The sequence below is a fragment of the Juglans regia genome, chromosome 13 (genome assembly GCF_001411555.2).
Source record: "Juglans regia cultivar Chandler chromosome 13, Walnut 2.0, whole genome shotgun sequence".
NCBI lineage: Eukaryota > Viridiplantae > Streptophyta > Magnoliopsida > Fagales > Juglandaceae > Juglans > Juglans regia.
The window spans coordinates 16,647,181-16,666,572 of record NC_049913.1 but is presented as its reverse complement, the minus strand read 5'-3'; the positions used below and the strand labels follow the sequence as shown (position 1 = coordinate 16,666,572).

Genomic DNA, 19,392 nt, shown 5'->3' with positions numbered 1-19,392 from the left:
TTTTTGTATTCCAAATAAAAAACCCATTAGAAATTAGGTTACATCCCTTGTAAATTACATTTTGTTTTTGTAAAAGCTCTGTTATGAACAATGTTAAGTGTTGAATGTAAAATAATTGCCAAGTAAACAGTTAGCAATTTGCGAAAATATTTTATGCCAGATAGTTTTGTTAGTTGTACCTAAATCTTATGTCTGTATTAATTTGTATTTTAGTAAATTATATGCCTCTTGTTGGCTGTTTAAAACAATTCTCTCATGATCTCATTGTATTTATGCTAATGTGTAGTCAGAAGTGGTCTGCATATGTGACAATTTTTTTTTTAGTTACTGGTCATGAAGTTAGCATATTATTATTTCAATTGTCATACTATTGCCAAAAGGAAATTAAGGAAAAACCCTTTTCATCTTTGCAAACTTGCTAGTGCATTCCATTCATAATTTTGTGCAATAGAATATAGGTTTCTAATGGCAAAAGACTAGTAGCAGTATCATGAGATTGAACATGCAAAAGCAATATCTTAATACAGAGATCAAAAACAAAAAACTTATAAATCAAACAAAACCCAAAGAGTGATAGTCTATAATTTTTCTAAAGATAAGGCAGGCCAAGCATGACTTAAGCAAATTAATAACCTAAGAATTCTGACTCGCCCAGAATCATATAATTCATGCAAGATCCAAACAACTCAAACACAAGGGTTTTGAAAACACTCCTTGCCTTCTTTTCAATCTCTGCAGTTTTCTAGTACAGAATATACAATAACTGGTCAACATTGTTCAAATTGTGCTGTTTATAACATAGCTGTTAAAATATTTGCTTGATCATCCAGTCTCAGGGAAAAAACAAACTGATCATTTAGATTGTTTGCAATCTTCCTTTGTTGCTGTGCATTGGTATTTGCTATGGCTACATGAGAACCTAGGAATGCATTTTCTTATCTCTGTTTGCTGTCAAAAGTTCCATAGTTGTCAGCAAAACCATGTTCAGTTTTATATAACTTAAATTTTTTTGGCTTTTTTTTTTAAAATTTTTTTTGTGATGTTATTCTTTCTTGCGAAATCTTTAAGTATCTAAAGCAGGAAACTTCATCAAAATTCATGTCCACATCTAATGTAATGTAATAGTTTATTTTCTCAACCATTACATTTTGATGGATTTTTTACATATGAAATCGATGTTCCTCAAAGCATGCTTGTTGTTAGCATTGTAGCTGCTTGGGCTTGTGAGTATTTTGAAATGATCAACAACTTCTGGTTTTAGATAGTTTTTTACTTGGTTTGTAAAAAAAAAAAAAAATACATGCTGAATTGGATGTGAAATCTAGATGCACCCATATTTTTTTACCTCTATTCTATCTACTAATTGGTGTCATATTTGCCTTGTGGGTTTATATGATGTTTGATATTCTGCTCCTACCATCTGTCAATCATGACGTAGACAAACTATGGCATCGATTCAATCATCATCGTGTGTAGTTAATGATCTTGAAATCGAATCACCAAGTTGTTGGTGTGGTTTGAAAGCGCCATTAAAGATCTCCTACACCCACAATAATCCTGGACGGAAATTTTATGCTTGTCCGAATTATCATACGGTAAATAATTATCTTCTTTTTTTTGTATTGCTCTTGAATGCGTGCATGTAGATCAATTTTTATACATGAAGATTGAAATTCTTGAATTGTACACAGGGAGAAAGAAAATGTAAATTCTTCATTTGGGCAGATATACTTCAATCAGTATTATCTGAGAAAAACTTGACAAGAGATAATGATCTTCGGAAGAGGGAGGATGCTGTATTGTTGCGTGAGTATGAAGCTAAAAAAGAAAAAGACAAACTAATAGATAGAGAGCAAATGCTGAAGAAGCATGAAGACGAGCTTCGAAGAAGGATAGTAGAGAATAGGGTCGTACGTATATTGTTGTGTCTATATTGGTTTGTATCTCTTGTAATAGTTTTTGGTTGGTGGTGAATGTAGTGTATCATGTTAGTATTAAATGTAAATAGAATGATCGGATCCGAACATTGAACTGATATGCAATATATGAAGTCTAATTATGACAGCTTTAATGGATATTAAGTTCAATGTTCTGCATGGCAATTGACATTATTTTTGGAGTGATATTTGGAATTGACAATATTTATTTTATTTATCTTTTGGAGTTGGCAATATTTTTGGAGGAAGTTGGCTTTAATTTTGGAATGTCAATGTGTAATTATTGGGAACTCTATGTTGTTAGTGACTTTATATTGTTGTTGGGTTGGAAGGAATTGTTGAATGCAGTACACAGTGACTTTTAGGCCTTAATTTTCACAATGACTCAAATACCGTTATTAGTGAATTTTTATTTGGAATGCAGATTATGAAATCCACTTTGTCAGATGCCATAGACTTCTAACACAATACATTACCATTACTTCTCTCGTATAACACCAAATGCCGAAGATGTGAGCTCCAAAGATGATTAAGAAGAAATATGTGAATAAGAAATAAATAAAAAACTGCATTAAAGAAACATTCCCAAGTTACGGAAATTCTTTCCCCTGCATACTTATTTTTGTCATTTCCTATGCTATCTCAAACCCATGAGCAATAACCATTACATCTCACATGGCTCTTATAGTAATAACCACAACCACACGAAAGTGCAGAGCTTTTTTCCAAAAAAAAACATAAACCTGGCATGAGTTTAACAAGGTTATTGGTGAACCCAAACATGTTGGTTTCAGACTTCAGTAAAACCATGTTCAGCTTCCTACAACTTCTAAAGAAATGCATCTTCAACCTCCTCAAATACATAAATAAAGAAATTCAACTTGAACCATACTACAATCAATCCGAGATTCAATAGTAGTGAATCTTGAGCGTATACATAAAAGCAAATACAATATCACTAAAACAGGAACTTTGTTGAACCAGGATTCCCAATAGAACACCAACAAATACCATATTTCCCAACCGTAGACGTCCATATCCTAACAACACAAAAGCCATGCTCATATGCTCATATTTAGCTCACGGTAGCCCAAGCCGCTGCAATAGAAACAGTAGGCAATGAACTTTTTATACAAATAGTATACTTCTCTTCTACATCTCATTGGAATGATCTTCACAAACTAAAGTTCATTGCCTTGATTTGTATCAGACTCTTGAAGAGTGTGGCATTTCCTTTGAGATCCCCTTGAAGAGATACACACTCTCCACAGTAGCCTTCTGAAAAAAAAAAAAAAAAAAAAAAAACACAGCTAAATTTATGCAACAAACACAAGCCATCCAATCCCAACCAATTCAGATCCAACACAAATCAGATGAAATTCGTTATGAACCAAATCTTAATAGGAAATAGAAAATAACTTGGTTGTGCAATGACAACTAACCGACACACCAAACAGTTAAAACAATCTAAGCATGAGGAAATAGAAAATACCAGAGTTCGGTGCTTACCAATACTCATACGCAGGCAGTCAGGCCAAATGTTGTACAAAATGAAGGGGCATATGAGGAACCACACGAACTTGTTCACTGCATGTACATCTCCATGGCCAACTGTGGTCATGGTGGTAATGGACCAAATATTTTATTAGTATATAATTCACCAAAGGTTATAAAAATTTCCAAGCACGAACTTGTTCACTGCATATACTTCTTTTATTAGTTTATAATTAGTAAATATATATATCTAATATACACGTGGTACTAAATATTTTTCCACACCAAAAATGTTATATTTTCAAACTAGCATCCAACCATAATTTACGAATGTACTAAAAACCTTCACACTATTTCAAACTATACAAGCTACGTCCAATAACTTGGTTGTGCTGGCTTGAATAATTCGAGGCCTGGAAATATTGCACATATGCCTTCTGCAACTTAAACTTGTCAAAATACTCTAAGCTGACCAAACTATAGACTGTAAAATCATTATGGAAAGCTAAGAGGCAAAAGGCTTGAGATAGTCACAATACATAAATCCAAAACCCTATGACCGAGAGGCAAACACTGAGAGGCAAAAGGCTTGTTCTTGAAAATTTTTTACAAGTGATCTAAAGGTTTCATGCTCATTTCCCAGAATTTACAAGAGGATCTCTATATAAAGGTTACTCAGCAATCTTACCTTGATATTATAAAAGTGTACCTCTACATAGTACATTGGTTCCTGCATGTATGGGGTTGCCATAAGGAATGCATGCTGGGCCCCTGCAATCAGTATGGCATTTGTCAAATGAATGCATATAAATCTAGTAAGGAGGGGCATGAAATAAAAGACTTGAATAAAGAGGAAATTGTTTTATGTTTATTTTATGACATAAAAGTGTCAAAATATGAATTGCTAGACTCAAATGAAATCCAGATGGCTTCCCTACCATGGTTATTTTATTCTTTTTGTTTGGTGTTTCAGCAAAGCATTTCATTGATGAAGACTTCATAGAGTCTTGTCTCGGCAAAAAGGGGGAAGGTATATGCTGCACCAGCATATCAGTAAAGCCCAAGGAATGCCCATAAAACTTAGCTACAAGCATGGAAATGATCTTTCCCCTCCACTAGCCACAACTGCCTTAGATTTCAGTAGCAAATCTAAGGCATTTCAGCAGCAAACAGTTGCAGAAAATGACAGCCCCACCCATTCTCAATAAACTCTGATTATGTCAGTCTTGTGCAGAGAAGCTATGACCAAAACTCCCACCAACAAGACCACACAAAGGGATACACACGGCAGCAGCAAATATATAGCACAACAAGAGTCACACCAATTTTTCCTGCACCAAAATAAATTTCAAAACCATGAAGTTAAAAATCAGAGTGATTATACAGGCAAGGTTATTGAATAAACTATACTCTATCATAAAACCAGCAGAGAACATTAACTATTCACCTTGAGAACCTAATATCTACACAGCATACATTTATTTTTCACAACCATGAAACAAGAATCTTATGTGAAGGATAAAAAATACAGTTTCCACTTGAACAAGATCAACACTTTCTACTCAAAGGCCCATGAGATAGCTGCTCAAAATTTATCTGGCCCCCAATGTATATTTAAGTGCTTCCACCAGACTTCAAATGCTTCCAGCAGATTTGCTCTCAGACAAAATGCCCACACTCGCATCTATCTTCCACCATAGTTCACAAAAGCTGAGATCTCCAAAATATACATACAAAACTCAGCGACAATATCTCTATCTTCCACCATACTTCACAAAACGCTGAGATCTCCAAAATATAAATACAAAACTCAGCGACAACAGCAAAGCTAAGTTCCATCGGGCAAGCTTGGCATAGCCTATATTGAAAATGTCAACATTATTTCTGAGATTACACTAAAAACAGAAAAATATAAATAACAAAAAGGGGAAATAACACCAAAACCTGCTCATTGGCCGGAAGCATTGTGTTTTGTGTTAGAGTACTACACTGGGTTTGGATAACAACCTCATCAACAGTAGCACCAACTTCTGACATCGGGAGGTCAACATTGTCTTTAGGGTCGTCAAATAGATTCTTGTATGTCTACATTGGAAAATAAAATCAGTTTCATCTCTATCTTGAACAATATATGTATGTTTCATATCATAATATCTACGGAAGTTGTCCAAGGCTATATGTAATACCTGTTTTTTCTTTCTCTTCCTTGTAGCCTTCTCGACCATGGGGACCTTTCTTCTAGTTGGCGGTCTCCCTTTCCCCCGAACAACGTGCGGGCTTAATATCTTCTTATCCTGATTGGCGACTACGTTCTCTTTTAATTTTGTTGTACCGGACTCAGTCTCTAATCCTACATACTTATGCTCAAAGTCATCCAACATATGAAAGAATGCATTCACATGCTCATCATTCCGAGAGACACGGGTCGCAAATCTTAGACATCTTTGTACGACAAGGTCATAGCGTCGTGCGTCCGCATTGACCCGTACATCATCATAACTACTCTTAACCAGTGTGTATCTTCTCTTTAAATATTTCCTCCATCGATCCAACACATATTTCTCTGGCAGCGGATGAATGTACTTCATCTGACAGACTTTAAATGCATGCCTACAGAGAATCCCCCTCATCTCAAACAAGGCACACGTACATTGAACTTCGCATTCAGTTTCGTTAAAGTAAACTATGTACTTCACAATTCTGGACTGTCCATCAGGTGTAGAGATTTCTTCTAAAACATCAAAGGTGGAAATGCTACCTTCATTGCCCACAAGTGAAGGGTTACATAAAAACATCCCCCAAACCTTTGCTTGGACCTCTTTAAATTTTGCGCTCGTGTATAATGATTGAAACTGCCTCTCAATTTTGAATAGGGATACACATGGAATTGTTTGGTTACATGACTGGAAATCAGCTGTCGTCTCCGCCTCCACCTTCTTCCTCAAAGCATTATCAAATTGATCAACAAATTCTTTCAATGTCGTACCGGAATGCACATATCCATCGAAGAACGCGTTCATGCTTTCAGACCGTTGAGTAGTGCTCATACCAGCCCAGAATACACCTTTTAAGTAGACTGGTACCCAAAATGACCTCTCGGTGTACAACCCTTGCAACCATGCATTGTCAATAAGATCATATTTATGAATTAACTGCCCCCACTTCTCCTCAAATTGTTCTATATTTTGTGTATCATAGACTGCACTCTGAATTGCAGTCTTCAATCCTGCGTCATATGCCGAGTGGGATCCCAATTTCTCCGGCAGTTTCCGCATTATATGCCAGAGACAATATCTATGTCTTGCATTCGGGAATACAATCTCAATCGCATTCTTCATTGCCCTGTCTTGGTCTGTTATGATTGCTGCGGGTGCCCGTCCATTCATGCATTCTAACCATGCCTCAAACAACCACACGAAGATACTTGTGTCCTCGCTTGAAATCAAGCCTGCCCCTAAGAGTATAGACTGTCCATGATGGTTTACTCCAACAAAAGGAGCAAACGGCATCCCGTACCTATTTGTTAGGTACGTAGTATCAAATGTGATAACGTCTCCAAAATACTCATATGCGGCCCGACTTCGTGCGTCAGCCCAAAACACATTCCTAACCCTAAACTCATCATCCACATCCATGACGGAAACAAAGTCATCATTCATTTTCCTCATTCTCTTAAAGTAGCCGTTTAGTGCTTCACCACCTCCTTTACTCATTCTTAAGTATCTAGCTTTGTCAATAAAATTCCTACAATCCTTCTCTTGGAAAGCTAAATTCTCAAACCTCCCCGCATCAGTCACAAGTGCTTGGAAATTTTTATTCATCCGAATACCCGCTCTGTCATTCAAGTCAAGCATTCTCTGACTATATTCATCCAAATGTTTGTGAGATCTAAAAAATCTTGATTTTTGTGGACTAACTGTACTGTGATTGTGAACAAGATCAACACTGGTCAACACCCATACCCCATTCACAAACCGGGCATTTATCTTTGCCTTACAATCAGTTTTTGTCGTTGGCCGTGGCTTTGATAAATTACTGTGGCTAGGATAATACTTCCCGCCACGTGCACAACCAATTGTCACATACTTCGCACTCCCATCCAGATCTCTCTTCGTTCTTCTTATGATAACACCAAAACCCTCTTGTTTGGCGTATCGTTTGTAATAGTCTAAAACCTCTTTATCAGTAGCAAAGTCCATACCAGCGTTTGGAGGCTCAACTCTATTATCATCATCTGAGACTTCATTCATCCCTCCGCGTTTGGCTCTATATTTATGTCGGATGAAGTTTCTGACAAGAAAGATTGCATGGTTAGTAAAAATTGTATATTTACTATATTTAGTAGATGTTAACTGATATGCATGTAAAATTAGACCTTCTAAATTCTGATCAGCGACAGAATTGGATGGCATAGTTGGCACACGCGGTGGCATCGCCGAATGCTGCATATTTTGAGATGCACATTATTTAGTAAGGAAAATATGGAGGTACAAGAAACAAGCACAAAAATAAACTCAAACGAACTACCTGGGTTGTATCTTCACCTCGTGTCAACTCCTCCGGAATACTAGGTTGAGGGGATGGCATGGTTGGTCCAAAGGGTGGCGGTGCGAGATGCTGCAAAAATTTTTTACTTAGTTACAATGACTTAAACCCACGCATTAAACAAAATCAATATCCATTCTACACTATACCTGGCTACCCCAAGCATATGGAAATGGATGTGGATATGTTCCTGAGAAGAAAGATATCCACATGGTTAGGAACAATATATGTATTTTTAATATATTTAGTGGATGTTAACTGATATGGTTAAAAGTGTACCTCCTAAATTCTTTTCAGCTACAGAATTGGATGGCATAGTTGATGACTCACTTGCGCAATGTGGGTAGGGCATAGTTGGCACACATAGTGGCATCGCCGACTGCTGCATTTTTCATAATGCACGTTATAAGATAAGGAAATACGAACGTACAAGAAACAATCATACTCAAATGAACTACCTGGGTTGTATCTTCACCTCGTCTCAACTCCTCTGGATTACTTGACAGAGGGGATGGCATGGTTGTTCCAAAGGGTGGCAGTGGCAGATGCTACAAAAAATCTCTATTGTTAGCATGACTCAAACCCATGCAATAAAAAAAATCAATATACTAAAATAACTTTACCTGACTACCCCAAGCGTACGGCGTTGGATGTGGATATGGATATGGATTTGGAGGCATCGTATATGGCACGTTATATGGATTTACATTTCCATAATATCCCTATAATATATAAATAACCAATGGATTAAGTAAATGCTAACAATATCCCGGGCTGCGATATTTTCAAATAACCAACTAAAGCATACATGGGTTCCTGAAATCGATGTAGAAGGCCTGGGTGGCCTTCCATCTTCCTCTTCGCCCATCACACAATTTATTCAATATCTATTGATGAAACAATATTATATCAAGAAATCCCACAACCTACATTCACAAGGTATAGAAGCTAAGGGCTGGAAAAAAAACCTGCATACATCCATCGTTACTCTTTTAAAATTTAAATGAAACTTGTTTTTATATAATGTCCTTGTTATAAGAATATTATTATTTTAAAAACATATCTTCCATTTAATATATGAAACCCCATTCAATATATGAATTGCTAGCGTATGTGACATGTTTGTCTTTGTTAGAGTTCCTATAATTCTCACTTATTAAAGAATTAAAAGAAGTTCCTATAATTCTTGGAAGCAACAGAATAGAGGATAGTGAAAAAATTAAAGACTTCAGACTCGCATTACCCAAATGCATCTAATAGTCTAAACTGTTTCTCTAGACTATCTCACATTTGTTTATAAACTAGTTTTCCATTTACTTGCACAAAGGCAACAAACAACCCCATCCAACTAAACATTAGTGGACCAATTTGTTTCACACAAACTATTGTACAGAATATATAGCCTCATGAGTTCATCTATAAGGATGGCTTAATGGGACCAAATTGTTTCAGAACATAAATTTTTTTTGCACTGTTATATGTAAAAAATCCCATAACTTCTAAAGATAGTTTATTTTTATTAGAGAAAATAAGGGCCAAATATTTAGCATTCACAACCAGTTGACCACTGCTTGCAATATCGATGGTGTCTCTATAAATATTTTCAGATGTTACCAACAACCCAAAAGCTCCACAAAATACAAATCAAACAACATCACCATACAATTGGATATTAACTTGAATAATAAGTTTGAATATTTGTAGTATACAACTAGAAATAATTTTCAACGATGGGCACCGCTCAAACAGAAGCTCTCAGTCACAATAAAGAATAAAATCTGATAGAAGTGCAAAGAATGACAATTCTCCACTCTTTTCCCCTATGGTATACCTTTTTTGACTTTTTTGTAAATTGATACTTACATAAAAAGAGAACTAGAGATTCAATAATATTATCTAATGAACAACACATTTGGAAAAGGTCTTTTTTTTTTTATATGGATTTATAAATACCGTAAAAAGACATGAACTTGATGATAATGATATAAGAGGATAAGGATATCTAGTCAAAGAAAAAAACAAACAAACAATAAAGATGTTTGAAATATCATTTTGAAATTTTTACTTGGAGAAGACACGCAACTGCTCCTGATTGGGCATGTTGAAAAAACAAAATAAAATAGAACAATATCAAAAATCAATTGCGCATAGTCTGCCATAGTGGAGGTGCCATTTTGATACCTCCTATCTATCTCCTTCTTGTTGGTGGGTGGCTTACGCAAACATGGGGCCAGAGTATCTGTACAGGATGTTGAAAACACAGATTAAAACCGGAATGAATGGATCTCCAAGAAGATCGGAGAGATGCAACAAAAAGAGAAAAATAAAAACCCATTTTCTTTTATTTCTTACCCTTGCAAGATGACCTACGGTGGCTCTCGGCAGCAGCAACCCAGTGCAGGACTGAAGCGTGCGGAAATGGTTAAGTTGACCAAGCCGTACAAAAATGGCAAACCCAGTGGATTTATAAAACGTCACTCGGTGCCGCCGTGATGGAGCCACGCACTTCTGGAGTGGTGGAGACGCACGGGGATGGCAGAGGGTGAGGCCGGCGGTGAAAGGACACCAACTGGGGGAGTGGAAGAACGCGGGGGAAGGAGACGAAGCAGGTAGACGAAGCAGAACGCGGGAGACGAAGCAGACGAAGCAGGGCGACGAAGCAGAACGCGGGAGACGAAGCAGACAGGGCGACGAAGCAGAACGCGGGAGACGAAGCAAGGAGACGAAGCAGAACGTGGGTCGGGGGGGATTTGAAATCAAACTAAAAAGAGAAACGCATGTTTTCATTAAAAAAAAATAAAAATAAAATAAAATACACGTCGGATGGAGTGCGGTGGATGGGTGAACAGTGGGCAGCTGTATAGTAGAATTCAAAAAAAATTACCTTTATTTTTTGTAAAATTGTTTTTTTAATGCATTTAAAAGGGGAGATTTTGAACTCAATCTTTATTTTAGAAGTTCAGAAAAGCTGTTCGCACTCGGGAGGGGTACACGTCGCGTACCCGGGCCCGCCACGTCAAAGGTCTGAAACGCTGCGTTTCAACTAACAATTCTTTCCCTCGCGTGTCCCACGATTTCTCTTTCTCATTTTAGTCATCCTTAGTTTCCCCCTTCGTGTGATTCCCCCTTCTCCCCCATGAAACCAGAGAGACTTCTCTGCTTCCCAGTGGCTAACAGCACATACCACGGCGAACTCATCCCTTCCCACCCACGAAAACAGGTTAGCATTTCCATCCCACGGCGAAATCGCATTTCATCTTTGAATTTCATCGGCTATATCGAAGCCCGAAACCCTAACCCACGAATAGCTTAATTTCCACTGCAATTTGAAGACATCTCTGGGTTTCAATCTACTCCACCTCGAAAACAGGTTAGCATTTCCACTTCGTATTTCATCTTCTGGATTTTTCATCGTTGTATTTCCTCTATGTATATCGAAGCCCGAAACCCTAACCCACGAAGAGCTTCATTTCCACTGCAATTTGAAGACCTCTCTGGGTTTCAATCTACTTAACCTCGAAAACAGGTTAGCATTTCGTCAACTTCATCTCTTTCCGAGTTTTCTGAACATTTATTCTGAATCATCACTTCACTGTAATTTCGATTGTGTTGATACTGAGAAAAGCCTGAGACCTAACATTAGGATTCACTGTGGTTACTGTGGGTTGTGGTTGTGTTGATATTAAAAAATATGTGGTGTAACGTTGGGATTCACTGTGGTTGTGGTTCTGTTGATACTGAGAAAAACCAACATAGAGGATCCAGTGGTATTGATATCTGAAGCTTGGTTGCCCTGTTTAATGCATTCACTGTAATTTCGATTGTGTTGATACTGAGAAAAGCCTGAGACCTAACATTAGGATTCACTGTGGTTACTGTGGGTTGTGGTTGTGTTGATATTAAAAAATATGTGGTGTAACGTTGGGATTCACTGTGGTTGTGGTTCTGTTGATACTGAGAAAAACCAACATAGAGGATCCAGTGGTATTGATATCTGAAGCTTGGTTGCCCTGTTTAATGCATTTAGGTCTTCTACTTGCACAAGTTTGGTTTAATGCATTTCAATTAGCTGACCTCAAATTGGTTTTAGTATTTGAGATTTTTTATGAACTGTTTTAGTTGGTTACAAAATCTGTGTTGGTTGGTTGACATCCCAATTATTCTCATATAAATCCTAGTACTTTTGTATGTACGGTATTCCATTGATAATTGACATGAATCCTCTTCAGATTGGTAATATTGTGATTGTATGGGAATGAATGAAACTTGATTTTATTTGGTAATATCATGAAACTTGATTTTATTTGGTAATATCATGATTGTGATTTTGGTTCAAGCTACAATATCAAGGATTTGAGATTTTTTATGAATTGTTTTCAGTTGGTTACAAAATCTGTTCACATTAGTTGACATCCCAATTTTTGGTTCAAGCTACAATGTCATCATCATCATCATCATTGTCTTCTTCGAGTCAACCATTATGCTATTGTGTGCTTGAAGCCACATTGAAATACTCAAACACCAGAAGAAATCCCGGACGACCCTTCTTAGGATGTCCAAAGTACAACAAAGAGGTAACAACATAATTTTTTGTAAAAAATGCTTAATATTACTTGTACATCTAACATTTTTATATATGTATAAAATTGATCAGGGATTGCCGTACTGCACATTTTTCAAGTGGGTAGATAGTACTGAAGAGAATGGGCTCAAACTTCGAAAAAGAAATGTTGAATTGTTAAGGAAGGAAAAATAATTCATGAAGATACTCGACGATATCGAGAAGATGAAGAATGATATCGAGAAGATGAAAATTGAGGTCCTTAAGAGTGTAGATGAGATCAAGAAGAGAGAGATGTTGGTTCGGGATCAAGAAGCTGAAATAAGACGTTCAAGAACACTACTCCGGGTGTATTGGGTTTTTTCAGTTGTTGTGTCATGTTACTTATTAGTGTTGTGTGGTGACAGGCAGTAACTTGTAACTGATGGTGTTACTTTTCATTGTAAATTGAAACGTGTAATTTTTGTGAATTGGAAGTTTAACAAAAATGAATTATTTTTGTGAATTATTCCTTTCGGGTTGTCCCTGTAGCTTAAATGTAATCTAACTTGTGCTCTTTTTTCTTTTTCTTTTTTTAACCCCACTGCTTCCTATTATGATGAGATTTTGCTACGTGTGAATTATTATTAATTCCAAATGATGGAACAATAAAGTATTCCCAACCATAAAAACAGGGTGTCATTTTACTGTGACATTAAATTCAGGATACAATTAAATGGAAAAGGAGTTTAACTTCAAATCCTGGATGACACATTCCCAATGAACAATACACTTCAAACAACAACAAAGACCTTCATATTCATTGCAAAACAAATCTGTTCATGCTCATTGGTCTACAATATAAACAACAAATCTATTTCATCTTTCCACCCTTTTACAAACTCTCATACCATCCAAAATAATATAGTACTTTGTTCCAACTGTGAAAAACACAAATCTACCATATGTCCATGAATTACATTGCAAAACACAAAGACTTGAATCTATCTCATTATTGTCGGTTCAGTCTCATCGACACCAAGTTGCACTGGGGAGGGTTGATCCATCCCATACACCAGCGGTTGTGAGTCATCCAATCCATACTACATCTGTAATAGATAATATTAATTTAAAAATGTGATATCGACATTACTATAAAAATATGTAATTATTTGAGAATTCTTACACTTTGTGAAGTGGGAAATAAATTCCGGCAAGTCGCCACGACTGGTGTATCTCCTCCATCTCGCTAATAAGCAAATAACAAAAAACAATACACATTTCTCAATTCCGGCAGTATTATATTACAACTAAACATGTAAAGTAAAAATAAAAATAAAAAATCCACCTGTTTGTGTTTCCCCTTCACTGCTGTTTTCTTCGTCTTCGCTTGAACTTTTAGCATTCGTTTCTCCATCCCCGATGCTCTCCTCAACGATGGGGGTCTGCCTTTCCCTCTCACAGCTAGTGGACTGAGTACTTTTTGTGAGCTACCACCTGTAGTTGTGTCCTTTGCCGTACAACCAACATTGGAACCTGTGACCGTCAGCGATGGGGATTCTTGGTTGTCACCATATAAGTCAATCATTGCAAATAACTTCCCTGTTGCATCCACAGTATGCTTGTATGAACTCGCTGCAAGGGTAATCATCTTATAACAGATATTCAATAGACTTGAATATCGGTTTGCATCTGCCCGTTGATCCCCTGCGTCGAAGCTGCTGTGTATTAACGTGTATCTCCTTTTGATGTCCTTCCTCCATCGCTCTAAAATGTATCTTTCTGGCACAAATTTAACCTCGTTACATTTGAATACTGCCAAAATGTGCCTACATAATATCCCTCTCATCTGAAATAACCCACATGAACACTTTGCGACTGTATCGTCCTCACTAAAGTCCACGTAGTATGTAACCCTCTTAGTAAACTCTTCAACACAAATTTCATCCTCTATGCGATACGTCTTTACAACACCGTCACTCTTAAGTAACTTCGGATCCATATCAATAATGCCGGTAATTTGCTGCTGAACTTCCCTGAATTTAGCATTTGTGTACAAATCTTGGAATTTTTTTTCAACTGGAGATCTTGATATACATGGAATAGTGACACTAAATGAGTGGAAGTCCGCTGCAGTTTCATTCTCAATTTTCTTTTTCAAAGCGTTATCAAACTGGTTGACAAACTCTTTCAAGTTAGTCTTAGCATGAACGTAACCATCGAAAAAGGCATTCATGCTCTCGCTCCGCTGTGTTGTACTCATTCCAGCCCAAAATACGTCTTTCAAGAATGCCGGTACCCAATGTTGACGCTCAGCATATAAACTTTGCAGCCAGGCATTCTCATGCAAGTTGTACGTGGTGATTAGCTGATCCCAACTCTCTTCAAATTCTTCAACACTTTGGGTGTCATACACAGAATTCATCAATGCAGTTTTCATTCCATTTTTGTACGAAGCATGTGAGCTAAGCTTTTCAGGAACTTTCTTCAGTATATGCCACAAACAAAATCGATGTCGACTTTCTGGAAAGACAATGGCAATAGCATTCTTCATCGCTCTGTCCTGATCTGTGATAATAGCTCTCGGAGCTATACCATCCATACACTTCAACCAGGTCTGAAATAACCAGACAAATGTCTCCGTATCCTCACTGGATATCAATCCTGCACCCAATAGAATTGACTGGCCATGATGGTTTACACCAACAAATGGTGCAAAAGGCATCCCATATCTATTCGTCAGATATGTGGTGTCAAATGTGACCACATCATAGAAATACTGATATGCTGCCCTACTACGGGGGTCTGCCCAAAAGACATTCTTTAACCTCCCCTCATTATCTAAATCCATCAATGTAAAGAACCCAGGATTTTTGTACTGCATCCTTAAAAAATATTCTTGAAGCGCTCCAGCGCCACTTTTCCCAAGTCGCAGATGTCTTGCCTTGTCGATGTAATTTCGACAATCTTTTTCCAAAAACGGGAGGTTCTCAAATCCACCTGCCCCAACGACAAGAGATCCGAAGCTCTTATTCATCCGGATGCCAGCCAAATCATTTGTATCTAGAACTCTTTTTACGGAGTCACTCACTTCTCTATTACATCGGAAGAAGCGCGATTTAGTTGGACTAAGGCCGTGGTTATGAATATTATGAACTGTTGTCAACCTAAACTTCCCGTCAACTTTTAAGGCATTAATTTTTGCCTTACATTCTGTCTTTCCTGTCGGTCGTGGTCTAGCGACATTCAACGTCTTATTACGGGCCTTCCCACCACGAGCACAACCAAGGGTGGCATATCTAACATTTCCATCCTCTCCCTTCTCAGTCCTTCTTGTCATCACTCCAAACCCACATTTCTTTACATACTGCTTATAATAACTCATTACTTCTTCAAAAGAATTAGATTCCATCCCCGACTTTGGCTCCTCAATAGTATCAACACCAACTTCATCATCTAACTGAGATGTCCCGATAGTGCCATCTTATGTATCTCATGAATCTGGTTTATCTTCGTCTCCATCTTCAACTCTAGAGGAAGTACATGGAATATCAGTTTCCTTACACTCAGTTGCTTCCTCTACACCAACTCTTCTGCTCGTAGCGGAACTTGTAGTCATGAGAGGAGACGGGTAACCAATATTCTACAAAAAGAACAAAACATTACACTTTAACAAAAGGAAAAAAAAACAACTTTAAAAAAATAAATACATGAACACAGTTGCATCACCATTTGGATATTGCTTGGATATTGGTAGCCATCTGGATATGGCGAAAAAGCAAATGACCCCACAGGAATTGGTCCATAGTAACCATGCATGTCCGCTGTGAAGTTTGGACAAGTTGATGGTATGTCCTTATCACTTCTTCTCATTTTTCAATAAAGAAAATATAACTTTTCAAGACCTGAAACAAATACTAAAACTCTTTAAGTAGATAATTTATCATTACTGTCCATGAGTAAAATAGTCACAAATAGCTACTACTCCAGGGGTTTGGGGATATCATGTCAAATTGAGTCATTAAAGCCGCACCAAGCATTCAACAGGTTATGCGTATTAAGTATACAAGTTTAGTTTATCAATGTTACAACATGACTGTATTCATCTAGCATGCATTCATCTCATGCAACATCACTGCATCTGGCATCAAATGAAATCACTATCACATATTCGAATTCCAAAGCAAACAGAAAAAGAGAAACAACCAATCAACCAAAAATGAGAACATTATCTGCCCAGGATTAAATACGACCAAATGCAAAACATCATGAACCAAAAAATGAACATATCGGGCTGTGTATTACATACTAACATAAATGAAAATTAAAAATATAGAGTGGTTGAATGATGATGGAAGTACTCTATTTGAATACATAAATTACATCAAACTAAATACATTTTTCATTCATATGAAGATCAATTCTGTTCTGCGATTAGGCTTAGATTTATCAAAACAGAGAAATGATAAACTCAGCTCAAGCACATACAATGGAGACTCAGGAAATCGACAGCCACCCCCAACGACAGCAGCCACCCCCAACAACAGCCACGCCCAACCGTGGCTACCCACAACGACAACAACACTACTCCGGCTCAGTGCCTACCCACAACGACACCAAGACTCAGTTGAGTCGCTACCCACAACGACGCCAAGACTCAGTTGAGTCGCTACCCACAACGACGCCAACGACGCCAACAAGGGATTCGGCTCAGTGCCTACCCACAGTGACGCCAAGACGCAGTCGCTGCCCACAACGACGCCAATATGCACTCGCTACCCACAACAACGCCAAGACGCAGTGGCCACCGACAACAACGCCTACAGGGGATTCGGCAACGACGCCTACACGAGAATCGGCAACAACGCCAAAGACCGACGGGATTTCGCTGGAATCGATGGCTTTCGATTCTCAAGAGATTTCATTCCGTTTGGGTTAGGTTAGTATTTTCTTGCCCATTTCGATTTCTGAAGGAGATATGTTTTCCCGCATTTTGTGTTTTGGATTTGTTTTTTTTTTTTTTTTTAAATAATAAATCGGCTGACGTGGCGTAATACCACGTCAGCCAATTCCCCCGCGTGTACCCCTCCCGTGTAGCTGTAGAAGAATTGTTAGAAGTTTGAGGTTGATTCCAATTTTATATTGCACTGGGCCCACTGACAGCTCTGTAATTAATCACCGTGCCGTCCAACTGTTCAAAATAGGCACCGGTAATCTCTGGTCTTCTCTTGGGTCCCGCAACCTAGCTACCTACCATTCCTAGTTTCAGAAACTTCTTCCGCCGGATCAAATTCCCACTACAATGCCAACGTAATACGGGAGCGAAATTAGGGTTTGTCTCTATGTGTTGCATGAATTCATCAGTTTTTGAAATTGGAATTCTTATCTATACGAGTAGCTTCGGAATTGGGATTCCGATCCTTCTCCTCAAAATCTCAAACCGACAGCCCGACCAGTGAGCACCCATATTTGTGGTAATTTTCAATATCCATTTAAGATATCTATGAGGAGACGCAGTGTTTACTTGAATGAATTGATCTTCCTTGTCGAGTTCAAAAGTTCTTTATTACTCTGTTCTAAAATTTCAATAATGGTGGATAATCTGGAAGAATTTATCCTGAGTGAGGACCAATGAACGTTAGCCTATTTCATTATTATTTTTTATTTAAATAGAGAAGTTAGAAACTAAGTTTAGCTGAATAATATTGATGTAGATTATCTTGGTCATCATTTTTTCGAGTTTGATTTTGGACGAGTTTGATAAATGCTTGATTGTGAAGCAGTAGCTTGCTAGTACGGTTACAATGTAATTTTTTGGTTTATGATTATTTTTTAATCTGTTTATTGTGCTCTCTCTCTCTCTCTCTCTCTCTCACTTTTCCCTTTCTTCTTTCGCCCCGTCAAGGTTTTGATCAATTGTGGAGGAAAGAATGGGACTGTCATCAGCTAGTACTGCCACCGAAGCCATAAAACTTTGCATATTTGATTTAAGAAGGGGACAACAAGAAGGGCAGGAGCTGGACAAGATATTATTTTTCTTTCCTGCTGACTTGCCCTTTTCAACACAGCTTTCAGTAATAGGGCTTAGTGAAGGGCTTATCACGTTCACAAGGTTAGTATTATGTGGGTGCAATATCTGTTGTTCTCCTCTTTATACCACAACTTAATGGGGCACTTTGATTTTTTCAACGAAGGGGTGTAAATAAAATTTTTATTGGAGCGTCTTTCAACAATTATAATGGTATGAGAACTTTTTTAAGGGGAGAAAAGACTTCTGCTCTTGTATGTTTGTCTTGAAATCGTACTAAAAATAAAAACGAAGTAATTCGACATTTTGTCACACCCTAACATTATTGATATGTTTGCACTTTCTATTATTACTGTTAATTTAGATTTATGACATTTCTGTTATACAGAATTTTCTCTCCTGAGGCTGCTTGCGAGGTCATAGAAGCAGAGAGGCACTCTCATGTGTTTTATGAGGCAGAACCAGATATCTGGATGGTTATGGTAAGCTACGTCTGTTGTCTTCTATTTATTCTGCTCTTTTTTTTCCTTAATGAGCTATTGCATTTCTAAATGGTTAGATAAAAAACTGCTGTGATCACTATTAATGGAGGCATTTTACTTTACCAGTCCAAAAATGCATTGATGGCAATATGTCCTTTGCTCATTGGCAGATCTGTTATGGTGTTGCTTTGCTTCCTTGCATTTGAATAACTTGCATCCTAAACTGTAGACTGGTCCTTCACATTACAGAATCAATTCAAAGTATCATACTTGTACTCTATGTTTTTTATGGTTTTGCACTCAGATATAAGCCTTTGAAATTGATACACGTTAGAATTTATTGCGAGTTATGGAAAATGGGGCAGT

General features: G+C 37.5%; 4 protein-coding genes across 5 annotated transcripts in view; 2 read left to right on the top strand and 2 right to left on the bottom strand.

The window, feature by feature from the left end:
* The first annotated feature begins 1,403 nt into the window (after positions 1–1,403).
* On the top strand, positions 1,404–1,973 carry LOC108999766. The gene is made up of 2 exons (XM_035684335.1): positions 1,404–1,595; positions 1,692–1,973. The coding sequence occupies exons 1-2, from the start codon at positions 1,446–1,448 to the stop codon at positions 1,971–1,973; spliced, it is 432 nt and encodes a 143-aa protein (XP_035540228.1). The 5' UTR covers positions 1,404–1,445.
* Positions 1,974–5,185: 3,212 nt separating this feature from the next.
* Positions 5,186–7,681, bottom strand: LOC108999273 (protein FAR1-RELATED SEQUENCE 6-like). Its single transcript, XM_018976147.1, has 3 exons — positions 5,618–7,681; positions 5,439–5,516; positions 5,186–5,326 (listed from the first exon to the last, which is right to left on the bottom strand). The coding sequence occupies exons 1-3, from the start codon at positions 7,679–7,681 to the stop codon at positions 5,186–5,188; spliced, it is 2,283 nt and encodes a 760-aa protein (XP_018831692.1).
* Positions 7,682–13,554: 5,873 nt separating this feature from the next.
* On the bottom strand, positions 13,555–15,928 carry LOC108999266 (protein FAR1-RELATED SEQUENCE 5-like). The gene is made up of 4 exons (XM_018976134.2): positions 14,795–15,928; positions 13,865–14,689; positions 13,703–13,765; positions 13,555–13,625 (listed from the first exon to the last, which is right to left on the bottom strand). Exons 1-4 carry the CDS (start codon positions 15,926–15,928, stop codon positions 13,620–13,622), a joined length of 2,028 nt encoding a protein of 675 aa, XP_018831679.2. The 3' UTR covers positions 13,555–13,619.
* A 1,732-nt stretch (positions 15,929–17,660) lies between these two features.
* LOC108999745 (vacuolar fusion protein CCZ1 homolog B-like) overlaps positions 17,661–19,392 on the top strand; it is a 55,043-nt gene continuing 53,311 nt past the window's right edge. The window contains exons 1-3 of one of the 2 annotated variants that reach the window (XM_018976661.2): positions 17,661–17,990; positions 18,422–18,628; positions 18,933–19,026. In XM_018976661.2, the coding sequence (XP_018832206.1) occupies positions 18,447–18,628; positions 18,933–19,026 (276 nt within the window). In that variant the 5' untranslated portion in view covers positions 17,661–17,990; positions 18,422–18,446. The remainder of the gene's footprint in view (positions 17,991–18,421; positions 18,629–18,932; positions 19,027–19,392) is intronic. The other variant, XM_018976647.2, reaches the window with a different exon arrangement.

Excerpts from the sequence above, each read along its gene's own strand:
- LOC108999766 (XM_035684335.1), top strand. The coding sequence starts at position 1,446 with ATGGCATCGATTCAATCATCATCGTGTGTAGTTAATGATCTTGAAATC. Across the intron at positions 1,596-1,691 it reads CTTGTCCGAATTATCATACG|GGAGAAAGAAAATGTAAATT; the intron begins GTAAATAATTAT and ends AATTGTACACAG.
- LOC108999273 (XM_018976147.1), bottom strand. The coding sequence starts at position 7,681 with ATGAATGAAGTCTCAGATGATGATAATAGAGTTGAGCCTCCAAACGCT. Across the intron at positions 5,517-5,617 it reads GGAAGAGAAAGAAAAAACAG|ACATACAAGAATCTATTTGA; the intron begins GTATTACATATA and ends TTTCCAATGTAG. Across the intron at positions 5,327-5,438 it reads TTGGTGCTACTGTTGATGAG|TGTAATCTCAGAAATAATGT; the intron begins GTTGTTATCCAA and ends TTCTGTTTTTAG.
- LOC108999266 (XM_018976134.2), bottom strand. The coding sequence starts at position 15,928 with ATGGAATCTAATTCTTTTGAAGAAGTAATGAGTTATTATAAGCAGTAT. Across the intron at positions 14,690-14,794 it reads TACCGGCATTCTTGAAAGAC|TTTGATAACGCTTTGAAAAA; the intron begins GTATTTTGGGCT and ends TTTGTCAACCAG. Across the intron at positions 13,766-13,864 it reads TGAAGGGGAAACACAAACAG|CGAGATGGAGGAGATACACC; the intron begins GTGGATTTTTTA and ends TTTGCTTATTAG.